General features: G+C 40.0%; 1 protein-coding gene and 1 long non-coding RNA gene across 6 annotated transcripts in view; one reads left to right on the forward strand and one right to left on the reverse strand.

Moving 5' to 3' along the window:
- The first annotated feature begins 662 nt into the window (after nt 1-662).
- The window catches only part of TOX3 (TOX high mobility group box family member 3), a 106,536-nt gene continuing 82,101 nt past the window's right edge, over nt 663-25,097 (forward strand). For 2 of the 3 annotated variants that reach the window (XM_027813235.2, XM_055726839.1), the window contains exons 1-2: nt 663-777; nt 24,905-25,032. In XM_027813235.2, coding sequence (XP_027669036.1) covers nt 24,934-25,032 — 99 coding nt within the window. In that variant the 5' untranslated portion in view covers nt 663-777; nt 24,905-24,933. Of the gene's footprint in view, nt 778-24,006; nt 25,033-25,097 lie in introns of those variants that run through there. The other variant, XM_005444598.4, reaches the window with a different exon arrangement.
- Nucleotides 774-25,097, reverse strand: part of LOC114017372 (uncharacterized) — a 28,882-nt gene continuing 4,558 nt past the window's right edge. The window contains exons 2-7 of one of the 3 annotated variants that reach the window (XR_008735138.1): nt 19,773-19,859; nt 19,109-19,213; nt 18,661-18,980; nt 14,588-14,726; nt 12,691-12,741; nt 774-11,103 (exon numbers count right to left, since the gene is read on the reverse strand). This is a non-coding gene — a long non-coding RNA (uncharacterized LOC114017372). Of the gene's footprint in view, nt 11,104-12,690; nt 12,742-14,587; nt 14,727-18,660; nt 19,214-19,772; nt 19,860-25,097 lie in introns of all 3 variants that reach the window. The other 2 variants (XR_008735137.1, XR_008735139.1) reach the window with 2 other exon arrangements.

The raw sequence follows: 25,097 nt of genomic DNA on the forward strand, positions 1-25,097 counted from the left end.
TAAATGATCACCAATGTAGCTTTTAGGCTGAAAAGTTTTGACAGAGGTGTTCAAACAACCTCCACGGAGCACTGCAAAGACAAATACTCTTTCTAATGTCATTGGGGGTTACAGATTGTTATTTGCTGAATGAAAATGCTTTCACTCACACAGAACACAGAATTTCATCACATTCATGTATCTGAAATAAGCTGTTGAAAAGGAAGATACTGGAATTCAGAAAGAATTTTCTCGAGTTCTTATGGTGATAATAGGCTCTCTTTCTCTGATGCATCACTCAGCAGGTGTCAGCACTGAAAATGTGGTCCTAAAATTTTCACATGGAGTTTTCTCCATTATGTTATTATTCTTTAAAAATAATATAAATAGTGGGTTTTGTTGAATCCAAGGAAGAAATTTGTTATGACTGTAGAATGTGATTTTGTAGAGGAACAATGTGTAATAGCAAATAGCCAATGAATCATACTTTCCAAACAAAAACTAGTGTAAAAAAAAAGATCAAGGTTTATTATACCTCACTTATTATCCAAGAAAAATGTACCGGCAGATGCAATGTTAGCAAATTCATGGTGCACTGTTCACGTTTCCACAGCAGATGAATGACTGTCATTGATAAACTGGTCAGACAGACTAGAACAAAATAACGTTTATCTTTTACAGATCAAGGATTCACCTTCTTTCTTTTCCAAGAAAAACATGAAAGTTGGAATGAAGTTTATTGGAAGTGATGCGCCTTCATTGTCAATAGCAGGCAAACATGTAGTGGAGTAACAGAAGGTAAGCTCAATGTTCATATTTAATATTTTATTGCTAAGAGGCGTGGGATTCTGCGTCATTCACACTTTTAAGAGCAAGATTGAGCAAGACTCAGTGTTCAGTACCAAGTGATGAGGCCAAATGATTTTTGAAAATTTACTGCGTGGAACAAAATCATTCAACTGCTCAGTGTATCTCAGGGTGTGCGGCATGGACTCAGCAATATGGAAAATAACCATGAGGTCCTCCTTCAGCCATATCTCCTTCTTGCTGGATGGTATTTTTCTTTATGGTATACCTAATGACTCCATGGTTTTTTTGAGGGACATTCCTCAGTGTGTTTAAAATGTTCTTGAACACCACAGGTTATCTTTGTACATCAGAGGAGATGAGCCCATCCACACTGGTAGAAGAGATCTTTGGTCCACACGCCTCCCCCCCTTGCCCCAGTTAGACTGTATGTTTTGGGTACAGGAGAAATGCCATAATAAAATGTTAATATAAGGACAGTTTTTGTGGACTTTGGTTGTCTTCCAATCTTTTGATTTTCTTTACAAGAAAAATACTGTGCCTACATAATGTACTACTCTAAATTTGGAAACAAGGTAATTCCTAAACGATAAATCTGAGAGCTAGGTCCCCGCTTTGGTTTGATTACAGAAAAAGGTTGGAAAAAAATATATCTTTGTCTTTCGGTTCCTGCTATGCAGACTAACTCATCTCCTTGTTCACATTAGTGTGTTTCTTTTATAATACTAAATGTAAACAGGCACTGGAGAACTGAATCCAGTGATGGCTTTAATGGGTACTCACTATATTTGTAGTAGGAAGAGGCAATAACTTAAAACTGTGTGAAACAAGCAGAAGACAAAGTTGGTGGTCTTATAAATCTAATTTTATCCAAAAATTTCCAATTCAATCAAGGATTTGCAGAAAAAAACCCATTCTTTCAATAAATATCTGTTATTCTTTAAAAAAAACACAGCATCGGGGGTACTGAAAAAAAATAAGGGAAAAGGGTTTTTTTGCTGCCACGCTATCTAAAGTGCACAGCCTTTGCAATGAAGAAATCCAGTATAGAAAGTAACTTTTCTGATGAGAGCTGAATAAACACTAGGCAGTTGGGCTTCATTTGCAAACTGTTAAATTTTCAATAACCCTCTTTAAACACTATGATTCTCTACTGTACTTAGCTGATATATTTCTTTTTTGTGGTATGGCTGTGTCCTTTCAATACGTGTTGTCATACCTCTGATAAAATGGAGTTGAGAGTGATGACAAAACCAGAAACATCTGGGAAATGAAAACAGAAAAGCTAAGTGTCAGATAGCAATCAATGGATCACTTACGGCAGTTATGCTTAGAAAGTGAAAGTAGTTCCTATGATGCAATTTGCAGATGATCAGGCTGGTGAAGGGAGTCAGTGCCGCTTCCCTTAGGCTGTTACAGAGATGTCTGTGCAGATGTCTGTCCCAGAAATGCCACGCATTCAGGAGAAGCTGTCAACTCCCTGAGGTACCACCCACTTCAGATGAGACAGAAGAGGGCATATGCCCTGTGGCAGTGCCATCCATTAGAACAGTCTGTGTAAGCTACACTGTAAAGAAATGAGCAAACTGGAACAGAATGAAACATGAATTGTAAAGCATGGAAAAGTTCTCCTTCCAGTCAGTTTAAGCTTCCTGACTCAGTCCAGTCTCGACACCTCTCCACTGACACATAACTTCCTCTGTTTTGCCAGGTCTGCCCTTTCCCATTTGTCCAAGTTTACTTTTTTGTCATTTCAACTTAGCCCATTTTCCTTCTCTACGTTTTCTAGTGCAGTTAATGTAGTGATTTTGCTCCTTTCCTTTTCACATCATGTCCCAAAATCACTTGCCTATATTTCTCTTGCCTCAGTTTGGCTAACGTTTCTCCTATGCAACAATTCAGCTTTATGCGCCACCTCCCCTTAGCGCCCCTTCCCGCCTCCCCCTTATTATTTATTAATAGATTGCACAACTCTTCACCAAGAACCTTGACATATCTTAAAGACGTTCAATAATTAAGCCCCACAATGAGCCTATAAAGGATGCAATTATATTATCTATTTACCAGATGGCTAACCAGGAACAGACAGAAGTTAGGTAAATTGCCCTGGGTTAAAAGTTGGGGAAAGGCAGCACTGGGAATAGAATCCAGTGTCAGTTGAGTTTCTTTGCCAAAAGCTTGTACTACTACAAAGTACATACACCAGCTGTTGGGGAATCGCTGTGCTGGCCCAGAATTGTCCTGTTCTAGCTAAGAGCTTAAGATCTATTATTGAATAGGTTTTCAAACTCAGTCCTTGCCCTTCTCTTTCCTAAGGGGACAACAGAAATTGTAAACTTAAAATAAAAGCCTGCCTATGTTTTCGGGTCTATCCTGTTCTGTAGGTTAGTGAGGTCTATGCATAGCCGTTTTTTTTTTTATTATTATTATAAAATGTGTATTAGCAGCAAAACTGTTTCAAGAAGAGAAGGTCATTGTCTGTCTGTCTATCAATCTATCTATCTATCTATCCTAGTGTGAACCAGTCAGACAGTCTGTCCATAGCATCGAAAAGCTAGGCTAGATTTGTTATCTGTGCAACCATCTGGACTAAATACTAAATTCTCTGTCACCATTAAACAGATGAATCACACTTTGTAAATAGTGAGGTTTTGCTAGAGCTACTTGTTTTGAGAGGTTTGCAAATTCTTAAGCAGTCCTTGTAAGATTAGGTCTTTTTGAGCATGTTCGTCCTATTATCATGTGTATGATCCTCTTTGAGATGTAGAATTTTGAACAGAATATAACCTGTTGAATATTCTAGATGCAGGGTTTGCAGGACATCTGTGAAAGCATTGACATGGTGCTCTAACCATTTTCATGAAATATTTTAGGTTGATTTTAAGCCTTTTTTGGGGAGTCAGTGTTGCATTGCAGTCTCCTAGTCATTACATGATCAATTAATACACTGTGATCTTGAAATCTCATTTTAGAGTAGATATTCTTAATTTTCATGATGGGAATTAATCTATGAAGGATAATGCTTATGGTGGACAAAAGTTCTGATTCTCTGCTGCAAAAAGCTGCAGGCCAAAGCATGATCATTTCTGTAAGGTGGGTCCCATCACCAGACATTGTGTCCCTGCTCTCACTGTCCTAAACTGCACTGCCTCTATGAAGGGAGAGCTGGCGTGCAAAATATTGCCATCATGCAGTTGAAAACATGAAGAAATGCCTTTTGGTCATTTTGCCTTTTGGTTTTTGATGTTTGCCTTGAACTATTTGTGGGTTCCTGGAAGCTTTCCAGTACAAACACTGAGGGCAGTAATCTCCAGGTGTTTGGTGTTCTCAGCAGATATCCAAACCTTCAGGAATTAGTGCGTTCCAGTGCCCGAGGTGGTGCCTTGCAGCAGGGCTAGTTGCAGTATCTTGCGTAAACTCAGTGGAGTTGCAGATCTGTAGGGGCCATTTGACGTTTTTGCAGGAGAAAGACTGAATGCTGAAATATAGATTGTCTTTCTATTTTGTGGAGGAAAGAAAGCCCATCCATATGAAATTGTGCTCATTACTGAGGAAAATAAATTCTTGTCTCTCAAGCAAATGGCCAGCCTTTAGAAGTGGTTAGACTTGCATATCAATTACTAGGGAAAAACACCACCTGTGTACACTAATTATTTCTTTAATGGAAGGTTTTCAGATATAGAGTCAAATTCTCCATTTGCATCAATTGTATGCCAGAAAAATTTCATTGTTGTCAGTGAGATAACTACTGATTTACATTGGTAGGTGTTAGAGTAAATTAGGTGAATAGTATGTTATTGCATACAACAGGAGTGGCATCCATAATAGGTGATGGCTTTAACTTTTAAACATGTACTTTATATATTCTTACGTGATCAATGTCCCTTTAAATACTATTTGAGTTAAATTGAGTACAGTTTTATTTCTTGCCTTTGTCTGATGTTTGTTGACTTTTTACTCTCCTTACTACTGTCAAAAACATTTTGATGCTATAAATAAGAGCATGGATTAAATACATTCTTTGTGACAAGCACTGTGCAGTGTATTCACTTCATTCTTCTAGACGATATATTATCTTTTTTATTATTTTGAATCTGCACTCTTCCGTTATTCTGAAGATCAGTAGAAGTACCTCTGAGACCCAGTTATGAAAAAATGATGTGTCTGTGTGTGTATATATATACACACGTATACATACATATATTATCCTTGTGACAGATATATGCTTGCACCTGAAAATATCCACAGTCATATGAACTACAATTTTAAGGAAGTTGCAGATGCTGTGTTGTTGGTTTTATTCATTGGAGGGGTTCCATACGATGCTGTGATACCATATCTTGTGCTATGATGAGATTGCATATGATTAATAGGATAAATCAATTAGGCTTTAAGTCTTCCTTCTGGCTAAAGAGTTAGGTATGCAAAGGATCAAAATTGGAGAGGTCATCATGCATTGGTTGTACCTCCCTGTGCCCAGGCACTTGGGTTGTGTCTTAATTCCCACCACAGCCAAGCATTCTGCAGTGTCTGATGTTCTGGCAGGTATGTTTATGATTTATACAGATATGACCAAATCTTTTGCACGTGTAAGTTGACCGGCGTGAAACTGTGCCTGTTTGCATTAAAAGAAAATATCACCGATGATGTGCATTATACCCATTGCACAGGGAGACTGATGCCTTTTGAAAATCTGACCTTGTTACTCCCTGTGGTGCACAGTACAGTAAGGATTCACTTTAAATAAAACCAAGATACACACAGGAGGAAGCATCAAGGGCAGTTAGGTATACATTTTAGGTGCAGACAGCAGACATTGGCAGACATTGTATATTTTCAGGTCATATATTTTCACTGACTATTAGGCCAGTGATTTGCAGGCAGGCGGAAGACAGAAAAAGTCTTTCCCTGTGTAACTGTCGTAGGGCTTGCAAAGTCCAGTGACTATGAAGTCTATTCTCGTCTCAGGCAACTCTGTTTTATATTTGTCTTCATTATTGAGCATGCTTCATGTTCTCTTCCTCAGCTCACTGCGGTTTCATTTCTTCATTTTATGTATCAGGAAGCCGGACAAAGTCAGCTGAGCTGGCAGCAGAATTTAGACTTTTATTAAATCAGATAGGAATCATCTCGCTCAGTAATCTGGGAAGACGGTGAAATTTGTGGGTTTGGCACGATGGTCTTTTTTAATTACTGTGGATTTCTGATCTTCTGCATTTCCCTGCAGTTTAGTATATAGTTGTGAACTTGCAACGTGAGTGTCAAACTCCCCTCTAGTGGTTGCTCTACACAGAGAATAAACGTTGATTTACTCGACGAGAACTATTTAACTCTGGACTGAAAAAGATGACAATTCATATGAGTTTCTGATGATTGTGTATAGCAAAATTTGTTTTTTGTCTTTCTTCCTCTTTTAATGATTTAGTTACTTCACATGTTGAAATACTGCAATTAAAACATGACTCATCGTCAAAGCAAACAAACAAACAAACAAAACCAGACAAAAAGAATTATGGCACTAGACTCTGCAAAATGCGAATGTGCCACCTATCGGCGATGGCTCTGCAATTCCTGATCACTCTCCAGCAGGTCAGCAGCAATGTCACCACGAACAATGTCATTCGTCCCATGCAACACAACAGAGCCGCACACAGCCCTGTGCACAGTTGTATTAATGCAGTACTCGTGCGACAACAATATAAAAGCAAGAATTGAGCAATAAGTGTGAAATAAAGAACTGAGTGTTAAAAATGTGCAAAGAATAGAGTGACTCATTAAGTGTCATTAAGATTAAAGAGTTCCATTTCTCGCTAACAGAGTTCTTAGCAGCAGATTGTGGAACCAGAAATATACTCTACAAGGCAGAAGTTTTTTGCTATGTGTGAAGAGGAAAGATATGGTGAACTTGTGTGTTTCTCAGCCATCTGAGCTGTAAATTTGCACCTCTACAATCCTCTCAAGAGAATCTGTTAATAACTTTTTGGAAGCTATTCTGCTCAAATCTTATAAGGCACTAAGATTGGACCTTGCATGCACAGGGTCCATGCATGGAAAGGAAAAAGCCTAGGGACATCTGACTTTGCAAACTCTTTTGTGAAGGTTTTATTTCCCAGTTTTCAAAAGGAGCCTTCGTTCATCCTTTCTGCATATTCAGAATTACATTTGTGTTGATTATACGTTTTACGCAGATACCCCTGGTCTTCTGTAAGTGCCGGTAATTACACTTGTGCATGCAGAAGTGAAGACTATATTTTAAAAGTGTAGTTCTTCTAATTTAATATTCTTAAGTTTTACATAGCAGTTATCAATTTTTCCAACTCTCCAGGATAATATTCAATCACTGCTTATGGTACAGTACCACTTCTACTTCATTTTATTTAGTAGGAAAAAATTTAATTGTAATATTACTGGTTTCCTCAGTCTAAAAAAGAAAACCTGCTGTTTAGTAAAAATTTTCGAAATACGTTTTTGCTCATAATCTTGCTGCTTCCTCACAGCTTAGTTTTGGTGGTGGTTTGGGGTTTTTTTGTTGGGTTGGGGTTTTTTTGTGTGAGTGGCTTAGCTTAGTGAAAGGACAGAGTCAACCCTGACTGGCTGGAATAAGCTAAGCACTGGTGTGTGACATTAAATGTACACACTAGAATGTAAGATGTCAATGAAAACAAAATCAGTTCTGGAGAGATAAGGTAATAATGATAGCTAGCATACAGCAAGCATGATTAAAATACACTGCAGTATAATATATGACTAATCATCTAAAAATATTGTTTTTCCTTAAACTTGAGATTTTGTCAGAATAATAAACCAACCCAGCAACCTAGGTAAAGCTTGGAATGAAGAACCAAAAAAGCACGTTTGAAAAGATGGGGTATGTTGTTATACCCATAAAGATTGTAAAGCAATAGCTGTGTCAGGTCCTCTTAAAAATAATATGCTTTCATCTTATGTCTTAATGTAAGACCGTCTTTTATAGCAGATGTTCGGGGAGCACACCCTCCCTTACGCAATGACAGAAGCATACCAATGCTCCTAGAGAGGTTTACCTTTCAGAACTGACAAGTGTTAAAAGAAAAGGGGGGTGAGAACAGGTTTATAATCTACATCACAGATATGTGGGAAAGGGTTTTAAAATATACTGTGTAAGGGAGAGGAGAAAAAATCAGACACATTAAATAAAATCTATATAAATAGTAACAGTGAAGTCATACAATGATCTTTAGCAAAATAAGCCCCGCTAAAGCAGGCCAGGAGCAGTGAGAGCCTGCTATTTCTTATGGGATGCAGTGATAAAGAAATTACATACTTATTTGAGAGGAACATAAATAAAGATTAATAGGTTAATGAGTTATTTTCCTTTCATTACTATACTATTGTACTTTATTATAATTGCTTTGCACTCATTTAATTAAATTTGAACTAGGGCCAACACAAGATAATTTGTTTTCCCTGTACTAAACAATGAGTATGCAGATTGGAAGTACTGAAGCAGTAATCAGCCCTCTGTTTGCAACACTTTTCTACTCTGAGTAGACATTATAATTGATAATTTGATTGTTGCAGCACTCTGTGCAATATATTTTAAAGCAACATTAACATAATGGAAATTATGTTGTGTGCCTAATCCGAGCTTTTCACTGTGTAAGTATACGAATCCCATTCTGTAACGAATTAGGGCACTATCCACCAAACGTTCGTACAACCTTTGCATGCCTCATTTTGGAATAGAGCTATCTGCTTCTAGTCTCCATGCAATGCCTTCCCTATCAAGTTATATCACTTAAGTTGAACACAAAAAGAGCAAAAGTCACAAGCTAAAACAGCTAAGCTAAGCATTTCAGTAAAAACTGATTTGTTCTGACATAAATCTGTCATTAAAATTAAGTAGTTTTTGTATAGTCCCTGTACAATTCTTGCGTTGTTTCAAAGCAAGATATTTATCCAGTCCATTAGAATTTATCTTTCCATTGTCTCTTTCCAACTTCTGAGAAACCTGGTAGCAATTGACCTGAGTAGCAAAAACATGATGTGACTCAGATATCAAGGTAGGACTTTTCAATACCTGTAACATAAACAAAGCTACCTCAGGCTCGCTTTTTTATATTTTTATATGCATTGGACTTATTTTAGAAAAAACAGTATCATCTGTGCATGTTCTGCAAGAATAAAAAGAAGGCTGGGGTTCTGTTTCATCTTTGCTTTATCCCAATCACGTGCCCACCATGCACTTTTAACATGTTGCTTCCTGGTGCCCCCAGTACCTGCTGAGGACTGCGTACGTCCTGACTGAATGAAATGCTGAGAACGGTGGGACAGTCCTCAGCAGTTGTGTGCCACCTCAGCAGTCACCAAGGTTACCTTGCCTTTCAAGTCTGGGCCACGAAAAAGAAGTGGAAAAACAAAGTGAAGTGCCATGGCTTATAAAACTCTGCCAACACTGAACTTTATTTGTTTTCTGGCAAAATAAGAGTGGCTTTGCTTGCGTAAATGTTTGAGTCACCTCACTTAATATTTGCCTATTTACTTTTACGGCCTGAAGTGTCCCTGTACTGAAAAGGTGAGTTGTGGGTTTGCAAAATAAGTTCAGCTTCTGTGAAAAATTGTTGGTAGAGGAGAGTATTTCACTTACTGTCTTCTAGGGCTGAGCTTGCAAAGCCTCCTATGATCTTCCTTAGGCAAGGAATCCTACTGAAGAATAATCATGATTAGTATTTTAGATAAGTCATCATGAGGTTAAATGCGCCTGTTGGTACGCTAAATGTGTCTGGTCTGGTCTGGTCACTCTGCTAGTGAGTGTGGGGTGTCCAGGTTGCCCGCACAAGCTTCTTTTGTTCTGTACCAGGTTTTCAAAGGAATTTTTTTAAGAAGGCAGGAGACCTGACTGACACTTTTTTGGTTCTAGTGTGTTTCTCTAGGAGAATGCTGTGGGAGATGGTGTCAAAGGTTTTTCCAAGGTCCAGGTGGACAACATCCACAGCCTTTCCCTCAGCCACGAAGATGGTCATCTTGTCATAAAGGGAGATCAGGCTGGTCAGGCAGGACCTGCCTTTTATAACCCACGCTGGCTGGCTCTGATGCCCCAGCTGTCCTGCCCATGCCGCCTGATGGCCCTGGGGGTGATCTGCTCCATAACCTCCCCCAGCACTGAGGTCAGGCTGACAGGCCTGTAGCTCCCCAGGTCCTCCCCTTCCCACCCTTCCTGTAGATGAGCATCCCACCAGCTAACCTCCAGCCTGCTGGGACCTCCCCGGTTAGCCAGGGATGCTGTTAAGTGATGGAGAGTGGCTTGGGGGAGTGCCTCCACCAGCTCCCTCAGGACTCTTGCATGGATCCCATCCATCCCCATGGACTTGTGCATGTTTAAGTGGAGAAGCAGGCCACCGACCATGTCCTCCTGGACTGTGGAGACTTCATTCTGTTCCTCATCCTCAGTCTTCCAGCTCAAGGTACCCAGAGTACCCAGAGGGAAGCTGGTCTTGCTATTAAAGAGTAAGACAAAGAAACCATTAAGTACCTCAGCCTTTTCCTCATCCTCTATGGCAATGTTCCCTGACACATCCAATAAAAGCTGCAGATTATCCTTGGCCCTTCTTGTGTTTCTAATGTATTTATAAAAACTTTTCTTGTTATCTTTTTCAGCAGTGGCCAGCCTGAGTTCTGGCTGGGCTTTCGCCTCTGTAATCTTCACCCTACACAACCTCCAGACATCCTTACAGTCCTTCAGAGCTGCCTGCCCCTTCTTCCAAAGGTGGTAAACTCTCCTTTTTGCCCCGAGTTCTGGCCAAAGCTCTCTGTTCAGCCAGGCTGCTCCTCTTCCTCACCAGCTCGTCTCTTGGCACGTGGGGGCAACCTGCTCCTGCACCTTTAAGCCTTCCTTCCTGAAGAAAGTCCAGCCTCCCTGGACCTCTTGACCCTTCATAATGATTTCCCAAGGCACTCTGTCAACCAGGCTCTTAAACAGACCAAAATTGGCCCTCTGGAAGTCCAAAGTACTGGTTCTGGTCACCCTCCTCCTTACTTCTCTGAGGACTGAAAACTATCACTTCATGATAGCTATGCCCAAGACATTGTCTGATCACCACATCACCCACAGCAGGTCCAGCAGGGCACCTACCCAGCTTGGCTCAGTGACCAGCTGCATCAGGAAGTTATCTTCCACACACTCCAGAACTCATAGGCTTTTTCCTCTCTGCTGTGTTGTATTTCCAGTGGACATCTGGTAAGCTGAAGTCCCCTACGAGAAGAAGGGCTAGCTGTCTTGAGACTTCTCCCAGTCGCTTGTAGAATGTTTCATCTGCCTCTTCGTCCTGTTTGGGTGGCCTGTAACAGAGTCTCACCATGATATCTGCCTTGTTGGCCCTCCCCCTCATTCTTACCCACAAGCACTCAACCCTATTGTCAGCATCATTCAGTTCCAGGCAGTCAAAACACTCCCTGACATACAGAGCTACTTGGATTTTTGGGACTTCTGCAGATTTCCAGCCTTGTAATAGGTACTTGGGGAATCCTGCCCCAGATAGTCTTTCTCTCTCACATACTGAGGTTTCACTAATTTGCACCCTCAAGATCTATTTAAAGTCCAGAAGTAATGAGGTGGACTTCGTGTCAGTAAAATGAGATGGAGCTAACTGCCAGCGGTGAGGCACGTACGTCGGGACGGGGCTCGGAAGCCAGTGTCCCATCTGTAGGTTAGCATGTAGGGGACCTCCTCTCTTCTTCATTCAAAGCCTGTAGGCAGGTTTCTTTCCCACAGATAATAGCACAAAGCACAGGAGCCTTTTGTAACCTGTTTGCTGTGAGGCCTAACCAAAAAGTCTCCTGAGTCTTAATAAAGGTTGCAATCATCCTCAGTGCAGTTCAGTTTTGCAATAAAGGCTGATGCATTTCAGCAGCTTTTGAGTTTCCCAGAGACAGGCTTTGCCTGAGCAAGGAGACATGGGATCTGTGGAAGACAAGGCATCATTTAGTCTTCATCTCAAGGAGTGGTGGGATTTTTCCACACCACCTTAGAATTTGTTACGGTGGGTTATGCCTTCAGAAAAACTAATTTATATTTCTCAAGTAGAAAGTGGATCATAAGTGCTCTCTCTTTTTATACAAAGCCAATGCTATCAGCCCACAAGGCAAATCCAGGGAGGTTTCTGCTTTCCATTTACCGTACTTTTCAATTGATTGGTCAGTGGTGTGTATCCTTTTTCAGTTTCTTTATTCCCTCTCTTTCAGACTTGGTATATCATTGCCTGAAATCCTGAGGGTAACATTATAGATTTCTTTTTCTTTCACACAGAGACCTTTAAACACACAACATGCCTGAATTGCCCCTCCATCTAGCTTTAATTCAGTCTGGGTGTGTAGCCCAAATCACAGACTGAACACTATAATATTGCTTCTTTACACAATTTAAAAGGTTGGACTAAAAAAGGGAACAATCCTTGTCATAGGTGTGCATAACAAATATAGCACAGCTGGAGGTTTAAGAATGGGAGAATATCTCAATATGAGGTGTTACAACCAAGTTTGGTTTGTAATTAAATCAAAAAGTACATGAAAAAAGAAAAGCTTTAGAAAGCATGAGGATCATGGAAAGGTATGGGTGGAAAATAAAATAGGAGATTTTCAAAGCTAAAGTTTTGTAGCTAGAGAATTACACCTGCCATCCAGTGTGGATATTTATTTGGGATAAATAAAATAGCAGTTGAGACTGCTGAAATGCATATATCAATCATCGGCAAGATAAAGCTGGTGGGGAAGATTGAAAGATTACAGAACAAAGGGAAGAGTGCAAGCAAAAGGAACAAAATAAAAGAAGTTTGTGCAAAGAGCTAAGATAAGAGACTTTCTGAATACAAAAGAAACGAGGTCACTGGAGAAAGCAGTAGAGTTTGAGACATTGCAAAGGTAACCTACCTTTGGTTAAGAGAAATGTTTTTCAGATGTTAAGCGTTTTGACTCAGTTTTCTCAATGAAGATAAGGATAATACAAATAAGAAAGAAACACAAACAGAAAAAGAATAAGGCATTAATATAGACACAATACTGACAAAATCCAGGACTTGAAAAAATCAACCCCGATTTCTGTGAGAAGTTCAGACACTCAGGAGCAGACATGAAGGTGCTGACCATGTCATGGGAAATAGCGGCTGGCTGGAAATGCCTGGTGACTTGAAGTGACTTCTAATTCTTGGCAGATTGTAAATCATGCCAGATGTTTTGGACAGTCTGTGGTTACAAGATAATAATTTTGCACACAGCAGTTTCCATTATCCTTGTGTACTATGTGCTTTCTTTTTTTTTTTTTTTCTAGTTTGCTTTAGAGAGAAGGGCATCAAAATGGGACCAAGTTGAGGCTGATGTGGAGGAGCAGTGATGAGAGGCCACAGACTCATTCTGTTTGAGCAGAGTATTTAATGGTAAATTTAACAAGTAGAGCAGTTGAAGAGGAGAAAGAATCTGCCAAAGCAAGGTTTCCCAGTGCTTTGCTAGTGCTTGTGTTCATCATACCATACATAATCTAACCCAAATTCTTCTATTATAAATACAGTAAGGAAAATTAGACATATGGAGTTTCTGTACAGGCAATTTTGGGTTGTATACACTCTTAAGTAATATGTATCCTATTCATCATCATCCCATACAGTTCCAAATGCTAGGCATATGTAAATTCTCCTTAGAAGGAGAAAACACAAAGATATGCAATGACAATTTTAGATGGAAGTAGAAGTAATTTTAAGAAGCTGACTTAAAAATGTGAGAAAACACAATGAACAGTACCGAGGAGAACAGAAAAGACTATGAGCTCACAATCAAGTAAAGAACATATGAATTATGCCTTCAAAGACAGCACAAACCAATGGACAGCAGTAAGGCTGAAGAGTTTTCAACAGCAAAAAAAGAATGAACAAAAACAATCACAGCAAACTGTGAAATGCAAATACAGAAGCTTCAGGTAGTCTGATATTGGTGAGAGATGACAGTCTTATGGTAACGCTCAAAAGACCAGTCTCTGGTTTCAGTTATTTTAAAGAAAAGTTATCGTACAAACAGACAAGGTTCAAAACCAATGCTAGTATGGTCCAAGGGCAGAGAGACCTTAGTTATTTGTTAAAGTTAGAGAAAGCAGGTCTGTAGAAGAGAGGAAATGAAGAGGTTATCTCACTGAGTCAGAGATAATTCTGAAGGGAATAGGCAGGATAAATGCTACCAGGTTAGTTGAATTCTTCTGAGATGCAAGAAAAAAGGAGCGTGCATGAAAAGAAATCGATGGCAAAAATATTTAGCTGGAATTTCTGACACAAATAGGGGAACAAGTGCATATATAAAATATTTCACTCATGGCAGCAAAAGGAAAAAATATTTGAATCAATGATTTGAAGGGTTAGGGTATATAAGGTTTAAAAATTACAGACATTTAACATTAGCATGTGCAGTGAGCTCTTTTCTTTGCGAATAATTATGCATAATCTTTTTGCAAGGCAGCTCAATTTTAATACAGAGTAAAAGAAGGCAGAAAAACTTTTAAATAGAAATTTTAATTTAGAGGTAGTTATAATTCTGGTTATTGGAAAATTTTATGCAATGATTCCCCAGCAGCACAAGTGTGTTCCATGGAAAGGGGGAGTAAAAGTTACTTCACTAATATATTTTTGTGTCTACCATTTACCCAGTTTGGAAACATGTATAGCAAAAGGCATTGTGTCATCAGAGGAGTTATTTGTTCCTTTAAAAACCCAATAATTTAATCTTGCATCTATGCAGAGGAGTACACAATTGCACACACCAAATAAAACACAACTCAGGAATTTACCTGTTGTAGCTGTGAAGAAAAATTGTAAGAGCACTTCAGGGATGGTGCTTCCTGAGAGCCTCCCTGTTTCACCGGCAGCTCCCCTTATGCTTCAGCCATGGCCCTCTTCTGTAGCACAGCCCTTAATGGAAAGTGCTAACTGGAATGTGAAGTAAAAGGAACACATACATTAATTTCTAACAGGAGACAAGAGACCTCCTGGTTTAATGGCAAAATGGAGCATTCCACCTGTGGGTGCTACAGCCTAACACGTGCTGTATTTGCTTTTATACTTAGGAGTCACGCAAAAGCTCAGATGAGGCTGTAACATCATGCCTACAAATGGGAGCCTTTCTGCCAGGGTGATGATGGATTGTGAGATTCACTCTATCAGACAGAAATCTTAATCTTGAATAAATGAAGCTCAGGTGTCATGCAAGACCACTTCCATGCATCCAAAGGTGACTGTCTGTATAGAAGCTGTCAGCAGAGGTCCCTATGGTCTGCCGAAACCTGGATCTTCCATTTTTCTCTGAGGATATGAAGATGGGCAAAAATGTAAATTAATAGTAAATGATGAAGCAAATTGAAAAGTGGAGAGGTGTATGATTGTAAAGATGATCGAATATTGAATTGCTGTACATTGACACAGGAACATTGATTACTGTAGATTTTAAATATGCTGGGGGGGGGGGGGGGGGGGGGGGGGGCGGCGGGGAGGGGGGCATCCTCTGTCCAGGACATGTGCTTCTAGTATGTGTGCTTAAGAAGTTGAAATAGATGTGCATAACCCTAAAAAAAACCCTATAGACTCAGAACCGTTCCTGAAACCTGCCTAGATTGGGGTTTACTTCACTAAGCTTATAGAAAAGAGAGGATTCTCCCTTCTCCTTCTCAGGCAAAGTGGGTCCCAAATTGGTTTGAATCCTGGTAATCCAGCCTGAGGAGTGAAATATTCTTGAAAAAAGGGGGTACGCTGTCTGCAGTACAGACTATGCCGGGGCTGCTGCCCTTAAAGGCATATCCAAGCTGGCTTTAAATTAGGTTGCTCAGCTAGTAATGTAGCCACGGCAGCACAGAGCCGGCATAGGGCAAGCTGTTTACCCAGTTTTTCAGCCATGGAACAACATTCACATCAGTGAATGCAGTGGAGACATACCCAGAATAAGAATGTGATTTATTCTTTCAATGTGAGAAGCAGCTATATGTTCAACAAAGGCTTTCCTTAGACTAATGGCCAAAGTAGGCCCCAGTGCAGCTCGTCTATAGACTATAGAGAAGAAAGGATTGTTTGTTGAGGCCCAACTGTCCCCAAAAACCAGTCTGCTGAGTGGATTCCGTCATGTATGAGTTCTCTGCTCACTTCATTGTCACGGGTGTTTCCGCAAGCCTGCCATGCACAGCATAACTGGGGAATTTACTACAGCAGTTGCTGATAGAGCAAATAATTCAAAGTCCTGTCACAGCTTGAAAAGAACAGATGACTACTATAAACCAGTTTAATATATATAAGATATTGTTTACTGATGGAATACAGGACAATGTGATTTTCTATAGAACCTCTCATTCTCAAGGAACGGCAAAGCATTTAATGAAGGGATGAGTTAGAGTCGTGGTTGTTCAGGCCAGAGCATGGCTGGTTTAGCGTTTCAATGCAAAATCATTATGTGCTCAGCAGTAGCTCACAGGGCCATGGCCAGCACGGGCTGTCATGCTGAGGCAGGGGACACTGGCCCTGAGATTGTCTTTGTCCCCTTGAACTGTTTGTGGTATTGCTTACCCTCTCCTTGGATGGGTACCAGAGGAAGAAAGAAGGAAACTTTTGTTAATTCTGAGCATTTCCCCAATGCCAATGACAATAACTTTGACCATGTGGCACCTTTAATAGTTAATTGCAAGGGCTGCAACTGGGTGAGCTCTAGTTTGTGTGTAGGAATTCTGTTCTCCACAACTATTTTCTTGGTCAGCATGTGCCTTCTGTATTCTTGTGAAACATGGGCTCTCCTGTTCCAGTGAAGATAGCTACCCTTCCCAAACAGTTGAAACAGCCAAGAAGTACAAGTACACCATTTTCTTTCCCGGGAAACTTGACTTCAGTTATATTTGAAAGCCATTTATGCATCTAATTCATGTAAACTAATGCTCCTGAAAACTGCTGCTTTTTAACCCCAGTTTATTATGTCACTCATTTTGGATGCTACTCATTTCCAGCCTTTTGAAATACTGATTTCGTTTGCATATCTCTAGCACTGATTCTTGGATGTAACAGTGCTGTTTCGTTTGCCTTTCTTAGTATTAGGTTCAGGTTTAGGTTATCATTACAGAAAAGCAAGACCACTCTTCCCAGCAATGATGTGTCTCACCAGTGTATTGCAAGTACATTCAAGCACGTGATGCAGAGCAAATGGTCATGCTTGAACCAGCTTGCATGTTTGAACTGCATGGGTTTGGTGTTTGTACAATTTGCAATAAACTTGGCTGGAAGGGTAAGATGGAAGCAATCACCCTTAAATAAAGGCAATCAGCTGAAGGACGTAGTGTAAATCTAGGAAGCTTGCAGAAGAAGGGAAAAAAACGCATGCTTTCAGTTGTCTTAGGTGAAGCTTGGTTATAAACCATGTGCTAGAGCAGAGACTAGTCCAAAAGGGGCTAAAACTGCTGAACCAGAAGATCATACTGCTCATTTGACATAGAAAATGGTTTTACTCTGTTCTGCTGCCTGCCGTCTCTGAATAGCACATGCAAGTTTTCCATTAGTGGGGGAAATTTATTTAGTTGGACTAATATTGTTCTTTTTCTGTCTGTAAATAATACCAAGGTGGCACTGAAATCACAGCTATTAACCTTTGAGATCTATATGGCCTGAAAACAATGGAAATGGCTTTTGTCCTATGCTGCTGTCATTAGGGACATTCAAATCGCTCTCCTTGGTCTGCAGCAGACAGTATTGTTCTTATAATATTCTGGGAACCTGAACCACAGTGTGGATGAAACAAAGCCTACCAAAGCTTGCTGAGCAGATGCACAGCCTTGGATGTTGCAGGCAGTGTGGCTCATCTCTGAATTGCAAGTGTTTCCCGAGTTCAGCTCTGTGGCAGATGAGGCAGAACTCCAGGAGCAGTGTATCTGCCCATGGCTGGCCACACGGTATCCCTGTATGGGCGCTGTGGCTTTATGGTAGCAGCAAGCTGTAGGTAGGTAAACGTTGGGTTTCTGAGGGAGGTAGCTGGAGGCAGAGTTTCATTCCAGAACGCCCTGCAGTTTCTCTAAGCATGCAGCTCTCGGCACAGACGAAGCCCAGGCTTTGTGAGATTCTGACTTACTATTTGTCCCATGCATTATGTACTTACTATGCAGGCACTGGCAACGTGCAGCTGGCAGGACATGAAGATGCCATGGCACCATGGTCAGAAACAGCTGGACTATGATGGTAAAATGCAAAAGATCTGGAAAGACCTGAGAGGATGATTTCTCAAGGGACAGGGAGCAGTTTATGGAAGTTGCTAGCTACCTACAGTAGCTGCTTTGGAGCTGCTGGGGTCTTAGCACATTATTAATGAGGGGCACTGAGTGCCTTTCTTCAGTATCAGTTTTCTGGCAATTATTTCAATACAAATTAAAAAAAAAAAAAATTGTCCATTCCAATTTTTTAAATACTTCCACTCAGTGATTGTTCAGGCAGCTCGCAGTTGTCTGGGAGCTTTGTCTTGAACAAATACATAACAATAGAATATTTGCAATACTATTTTCCCCATTTAAGACATCATACATTGAGGTTGCAATAAAGCAGATGTGGGGGAGCTAACAGTCTTTTCTGGAGAGCCCTGAATTTGCTCTTTCTGGAATGGCATGCTTTTTAAAGCTAAATTACCACTAATCCTTCAACGAGTGAGTTTCAGGACAAATTTTAAGTTACTTGTTGGAGAATATTCATCTAGAGTTATTCTGAATAGATAAATATGAGATTTTTCAGAAGATGATCAATTATTTCCACTTATCCCTCACAAAGAAGAGCAACTATACATCCTGACTGCTGAAGCCAGTAAAAGGCAACAAAAGAAACCCAGTCTAGGCATTTCACAATAGATACTCACATAAATACTCACGATTTATAGGCCAGTAAGGTCTCATGCTTGGGAGCATGAGACACATTCATGGATCCCCAGCTTTGCTCTCCCTGGTCCAGCCCTTGTGTATCATGCTGTGGTGGCTCAGCACAGAACCGTAGCTGCTCTCCAGCCCGGGTGTTTGCTGACCCACACATGGTGAGTGGAGCCCCCGAGCAGGACAGGGGTCATGGCTTCATGATCCGCAAAAGCAGAACTTCTCCTCAGAAGGCTGTTGTGCAGGTCTTCCTCAAATGTGGCTTGTCATTACGGGGCCTCAGGCTTCAGTACTCAGAAATGCGAGCGGTCTGGTTTCAATCCGTGTGAACAGATGCAGGTTTATTGAGAAGACAATACTCATAGGGGTTCTGGTTCAATCACTTAAGCACATCCCTACCTTAGCTGTCTGGTCCATTTAATATGTAATGATACGTACCTTTGGAGAAAGCACAAGCTGTTCATGACACTTAGTGGACAGAATGGGAGGCTGTGCGTGTCAACTTTTTTCTGCTGGAAACTATTCATTCAGGTGACCCTTTTACTGTAAAAGTATGGAATTGGGAGTGAGTCACGCCAAGTCCTTGAGGGGTAGAGTCACCCCATTGCATGCAGAATGTGGAAGAACAGGCGAGAGGGTGGGGAAAAAAGAGCTGCTGCACCCTCGTGCTCCTAATCCCCAAAGCACTGCATCGGGCACCGACGCTCCGCACCCTGGTACGGCGCCCGGGCTGCCGTCGTGTGCTCCTCTTGCTGGCCCAGCCCCGATGCTTCCCCCCACGTTAAGAAGCTGATTTCACAGTACCTCTCTGTGATTGTTTTGCCTGCCTCCCCCCAAATGTCCCATGGTATTGGTGGCCCGCAGTGTCACTGGGCAAATGCCCTTCCCCCTGGGCACACTGTGGGTAAAGCTGCCCCCACTGCCCCCTGTCCCCCTCTCAATTCACCCTGGGGGGAAGAGAAACTTTGCAGAGCTGAAGCCTTGATTGCCACGAAGGGCCTTACAGTTACCTCAGCAGCTGGATGGATGTCACTGGGAGCGAGAGAAGGGAAAAAAATAACCCCACAAAACAAGTTTTGGAAAAATCCTTGTCAGACAATACCTGTTGTAGGAACTGCTTTCAGCGAGATACGAACACATTATCCTTTCCTTTCTGCAACAGTTCTGAGCTGCTTCATTAATAACAGACCTGTTTTGGAGAGTGACAAGATGGGAACCAGCACTGTAATTACACACTGCTCTTTTTGTGAGGACTGCCATAAAAACAACTGTGTATTCTCATTACCTCCAAAGACAAGCAGCAAAACAAATTTCTAACACCTTGCCCTCCATTACAGCTGGACACTGTTCCAGAATGGCATGAATCATTCAAAAGTGAAAATGTAGCCAATAGAAATGTTATTCAGTAGACTTCATACAAAAGAAGGCATTTCTACTTGCCTAATTAAAGGATAATGGAAAAAAATATGTATCTTCTTGGCAGCAGTTGTGGAAGTACATCGCTTTTTTTCTCAAAAGTCAGATCATCATAGCACAAACAATTTGAAAAAGAAAAATGTTTCCTTTTCCTGGAGTTGAGTAATTAAAAACTTTCTCCCTGATCAATTCACCAAACACCAAAGGAGACATTCCATGGCTCTTTAGTACCTGGAATGCCATATTTATTTTTTTTTTCAGTTGAAAAACTGTATTAGAGTTAACCAAAATACACACGGCTTACCTGTGCTCTTTAAATAAAGCAGGGATAATCTTTATCATTACTCTCTTGACTTTGTTTCAACATGCTTTTTAATGCAAATTTCCTAATCTAACTTGTAAAACATTTAATATTTAGAATATACTCCTTTAAGATCCATCAAAAGAGGCAAAGCTGCATAACAATGCCTGGTGCTGGAGCATTGTGAGCCTGCTACAAAGGAATGAGGTGATTCTTTCTTTCAGGTCAGAAGGTCAGGCTTCACTGCATTAATTTTGCTGAGTCTCTTTGTTATTTATAACAAACAAGGTCATTTATTTTCATTTCCTTGTTTCTAATTGCATGCATCTCCTTTGGAGTATGAACTCAGTAAACAGGTGGCTGAAATGCTGGGGAAAATGCTTGAAGCTGTTCCAGAAAAAAGGGCATGTCCCACACTGGTAAAGCAATTTGATGAGTTAGAGATTTAGTCATAGCAGGATGTGCACCTGCTTGAAAGCAAACACGCTTCTCTTTGGCACACACAGATACATGCAAATTAAAAGAGATTATTTCACTCTGAATGGTGGGTTGATATTTGATCAAATTTAACATTGTATATTTTAAATAAAGCCTTGGTGTATATTAGTGAAATACAATCTCTTTTCAGCTGCTTTTGATTTTTTTTCCACTTCTCTTTGATGAGTATTACAAATGAATGATTTTTTTTTCACTAGCTGAGCCTACAAAAAGAGTATGTCTCCAGAGGAGAACTTTATCAGAGAATCTTTATGATGAGAACTACCTCCATGCACTGCAAAAACTGGAATAATGAAAAGCTAGGATGTTTGACTGACAAGGAATAAACCAGATCTTAAATTTTTAATTCTTAAACGAACTCCCACAAATTAAAGGGCATTCATCGCAGTGATAGTAATATGTCTTTTTAATCCAGTAAGACCCACGTTTCCAGGCAGCCCAAACAGAACTCCTAAATATATTCATGGGCAGCTTTTGCATAGGTAGTTATTGAATTTGCATTTGAAAATACAGGCAGTATATGGCTAAATCTGTGCCTGCTTTGTCCTGAAAGGGGTAGGTTATGGACTACCTTGATTTTAGGGGCAGTTCAGAATGTGGCAGGAAGCATTAACTGTCTGGCATGGTTGGGCTTTTCTTGCTGATAGTTGAGAAGGGCTGAATCAAGGGAAGCAGAGGGAGCTCGTTTGGCAAGGTCTTCTACTTCCCTAAAGAATGGGAAGGACTGTGCCCTACGTCCACAGGCTCTGTGGCAAGCTCTGGGGTTTAAGAAACTACCTCTAAGCCAGGGGGAAATGTGGGATGAAAGCTGGAGAGATGGTCGCGCCATTCCAAGGGACAATTGTTTTGTCCATTTTCTAAGATTGGGTATTCTAAGATTGGTGGGGGGCATTTGGAGGAAGCACCGCAAGGTCATGTATCCTCCTGCTCTCCCTGTCATTTATCTGCAGATTATTTCCTAAGAGTGGTACAGGGAAGGCAATTTGGTTGTAAGGATTATGCTACAGCTTTCATTGTTTAGGATGCATACTGTAGCCTTTCTATGAGAAGATTACTGTCCTGGGCTTCTTTCTCCATGCAAACACACTTTGTAATTTTAGGGATAAAATATCTTTAAATGGAATGTTAGAGGAAAGAAAATATTTTGTATCTTGAAAAAAGACAAGAATCCAAACCCTTTCTTAGTAGCAAAATATTTGTTTCTTGAATGTAATTATAAATGTCATTGTACATTCTTCCTGACTTCAATGCTTATCTTGAAGAGTTCAGTGAAAATAAATTGTTTTCATGAAAGCAGAGAAGCCATTTGATAAACACACTGTTTCAGAAAATTGTTCCTGAAGCAGAGGTCGTTCTCTCACTTTAAAAGAGAGTATGTTTTAGAAAACAAGCCAGGCAGCAGAAATAAGCATTTTTTTTGTTTCAGTCAATTCATTTTAAAAAGCAATGTGTAAATCACATGGAAAATTCTGCATTGATTATTTTGACTGCTGTAGAACCCTGGAATAAATGGAGTTGAAATGGACTTATATCAAAGAACATTGCATTTAGTAGCAAGTTGGAGTGTTATTTTAGTACTGATTTTTCTTAGATTTGGTTTTGTGATCAGATGTTTTATTAAATATTAGCCGTTCATGGAAATGAGGGCTGATTCTTTAAGAACAGCTTGGCACATACTGTTTATGAGCTTGGGGAAATAGTCTAGAGAACTGGATGAAATCTGTCTTCAGCTTTTCAGTGTTGAAACCCAGTTCATCGAAGCATCAAAAACAGAGGTTCCACTCTATAAAATGAACATAAGTCTCCTGAATGAAAGTATAGCAGTTCAGTTTTGAGATGTTTTTGTGGTCCCTAGATCACACTTCTAGAAATCTGTTTGTTAATTTTTAATCTGATGAATTTATATATGCGTCTGTTACTAAGTCCCAAATTCTATTGTACAAGTACTTATAAAATAGTGTTTTATTTTTTTAATTCTCAGCTAGAATTATGCTGCTATTAATACCAGAATTATTAATATGCTCTCAAAAGACTACATTATTAATTAGGAGACCTAAAGTATAACTAATGAGCCCTTTGGAAGACTACTCCCAGTTATTGTTGGGACCTGATCAATCTGAGTAAAGCTGTATGTCTAATGTGGATAAATTTTTGTTTATCTTCACATATTTTCTAGCATTGGCCACTAATTATTTTACAGTATAACCTGTGCTGGTAGAAGGTGGCATTAATATCATGATAAGTCCCTGCAAAATTTGAAAGGGCCATGAGAACAGCAGCATTCTTAAATAATGGCTTCTTTTTTAAGGCATTACTATGAAACTATGCATGGCTTTTTACTTTAAATCTTGGCAGCATCTCATCAAGTCCTTCAGTGCCTTCCAAGCAATGACCAAAAGCCCATCCCCTCCATACCCACCAACAAAAGATGTGCACTGTGGTCACTGAGAACGTACACAACCGCTTGCACAGCTGCCGGGGACAGCCAGGGCACTGCTGCTCGCAGCTCCCCAGGGTACCACGCAGGCTCTCAAGGGTAAGCGTGCCGTCCCTTTGGGGAAATACAGTATCATTGCATTGAACCCACCAAAGCACAGAAAGAGATTTTCTTGATTACTTCAGGAACATCACCACAGCCTTATTTAGATGCTTTATAATGAAATGTGTGCACCTGAAATCACCAGAGGTCCTATAGGTATATGCCGTAGATCTCAAATAGCTACCTAATAGAACACTGGATGAAATTAAAACTGAAAAACATGTATGAGTGAATCTGGTGCAGATACAAAGATTAAATGTAACTTTTCACACCTGGAAATACTCTTCATCATATCTTACTAAGACTTTTCAGATAAGTTTCATTAAAATAATTCTTTCAGTAATTAGCTTTGGTTCTCCTGTAAAATGGAAGTTTCTGCCTGACAAATTCCACTAGACTAAGACTGAAATTTAAAGAAGAATTTGGGTTGCTCATGATGAGCATATTTTTCTTTCTGTAGATACTGTCCTTGTAAATTCCTTTAAAAAAGTATATGCCAACAACACACACCACCACCACCCCCCCCCCCCCAGTCATTCTTTTAGTTTAAATTCAGCACATATATGAATGTGGAGAGGGCTGGAAGAGGGAAACAAACAAACAGAAACATACTACACAGCTTTATGTCAACAGATGATATAAATACTATATATATACATATATACACACAGACACACACAGAGCCATCTCTAAGCAAGTTTTTCTGTCTTGCTTTAAAATGGCATCCCTGGAAGAAAGGAGTACATTGCAACAATTTCTTAGTTTCAGTTAAAGCTTTTATTCTTTAATGCTAATCTAGAAATGACACTGTTCCAGTCATTGTTCTCTTAAAGAAGTCAATTTTTATATTACTGGACAGTTCCCTTTCTGTTTTCAGTACTGCAATCAGTTTGTTTTTCAGCGTGGTCTTTATCTCACAATAACTGTATACTAGTATGTCAGGATACTGTAACACTGCAGTCAATAGCAACAGGATATTCACCCTGCCAAAAAGTAATCCTATATTGTCCATTACACACAGGTTATTTTGGAGGGTTGTGGAATACTTTCTTTAAAGCGGCAGAAACCTTTTTGCTGTAACATAGTTCAACACTATTAGTGGTTGTCTCTGCTCTGTAAACAACTCAAATACCTGTTTTTCTGCTAGAATATAGTTAAAGCTGTCATATGTGAGTTGATGTGGTAAAATACTTCAGGTAAGATAAGAGACTTCAGAATCCACAGAAACATCAAAGCAGGCACATGTAAATGTTTGAAAAGTTTAATGTTTGTTTTTCCGAGTTTCACAAAGTGATGCGTTTCCTGACTTGGGCCTGAAAGAAATAGAATTTTCACAAACCAAAACCTTCCAGTTGTCATTATTTTTTTCCCTGCAACACTCCATACTTGTATTTTGAAGTACTGGTTGGTGTTTTTAAGGAATGACTATTAAAAATACTTTTTTTTTTTTTTTAAATCCTTTGATCTACAATTTTTTTAGATGCAGCAACTGAGACAAAGAGAAGGTAAATGATCATCTGGCAGACAAGCACTAGACTCCAGCTCCCCCGATTATTTGGCTGTTCCCATCTGCTGGCTGACATCCCCTCCTTTACTGCAGGAAACATGGTCAGTGACTAATAAGTGTTTATTGATCTCTGCTTGAGATACTTGCTGAGAAATGTAGATATCAA

This window comes from Falco cherrug, chromosome 14, assembly GCF_023634085.1.
Source record: "Falco cherrug isolate bFalChe1 chromosome 14, bFalChe1.pri, whole genome shotgun sequence".
NCBI classification, from domain to species: Eukaryota; Metazoa; Chordata; class Aves; order Falconiformes; family Falconidae; genus Falco; species Falco cherrug.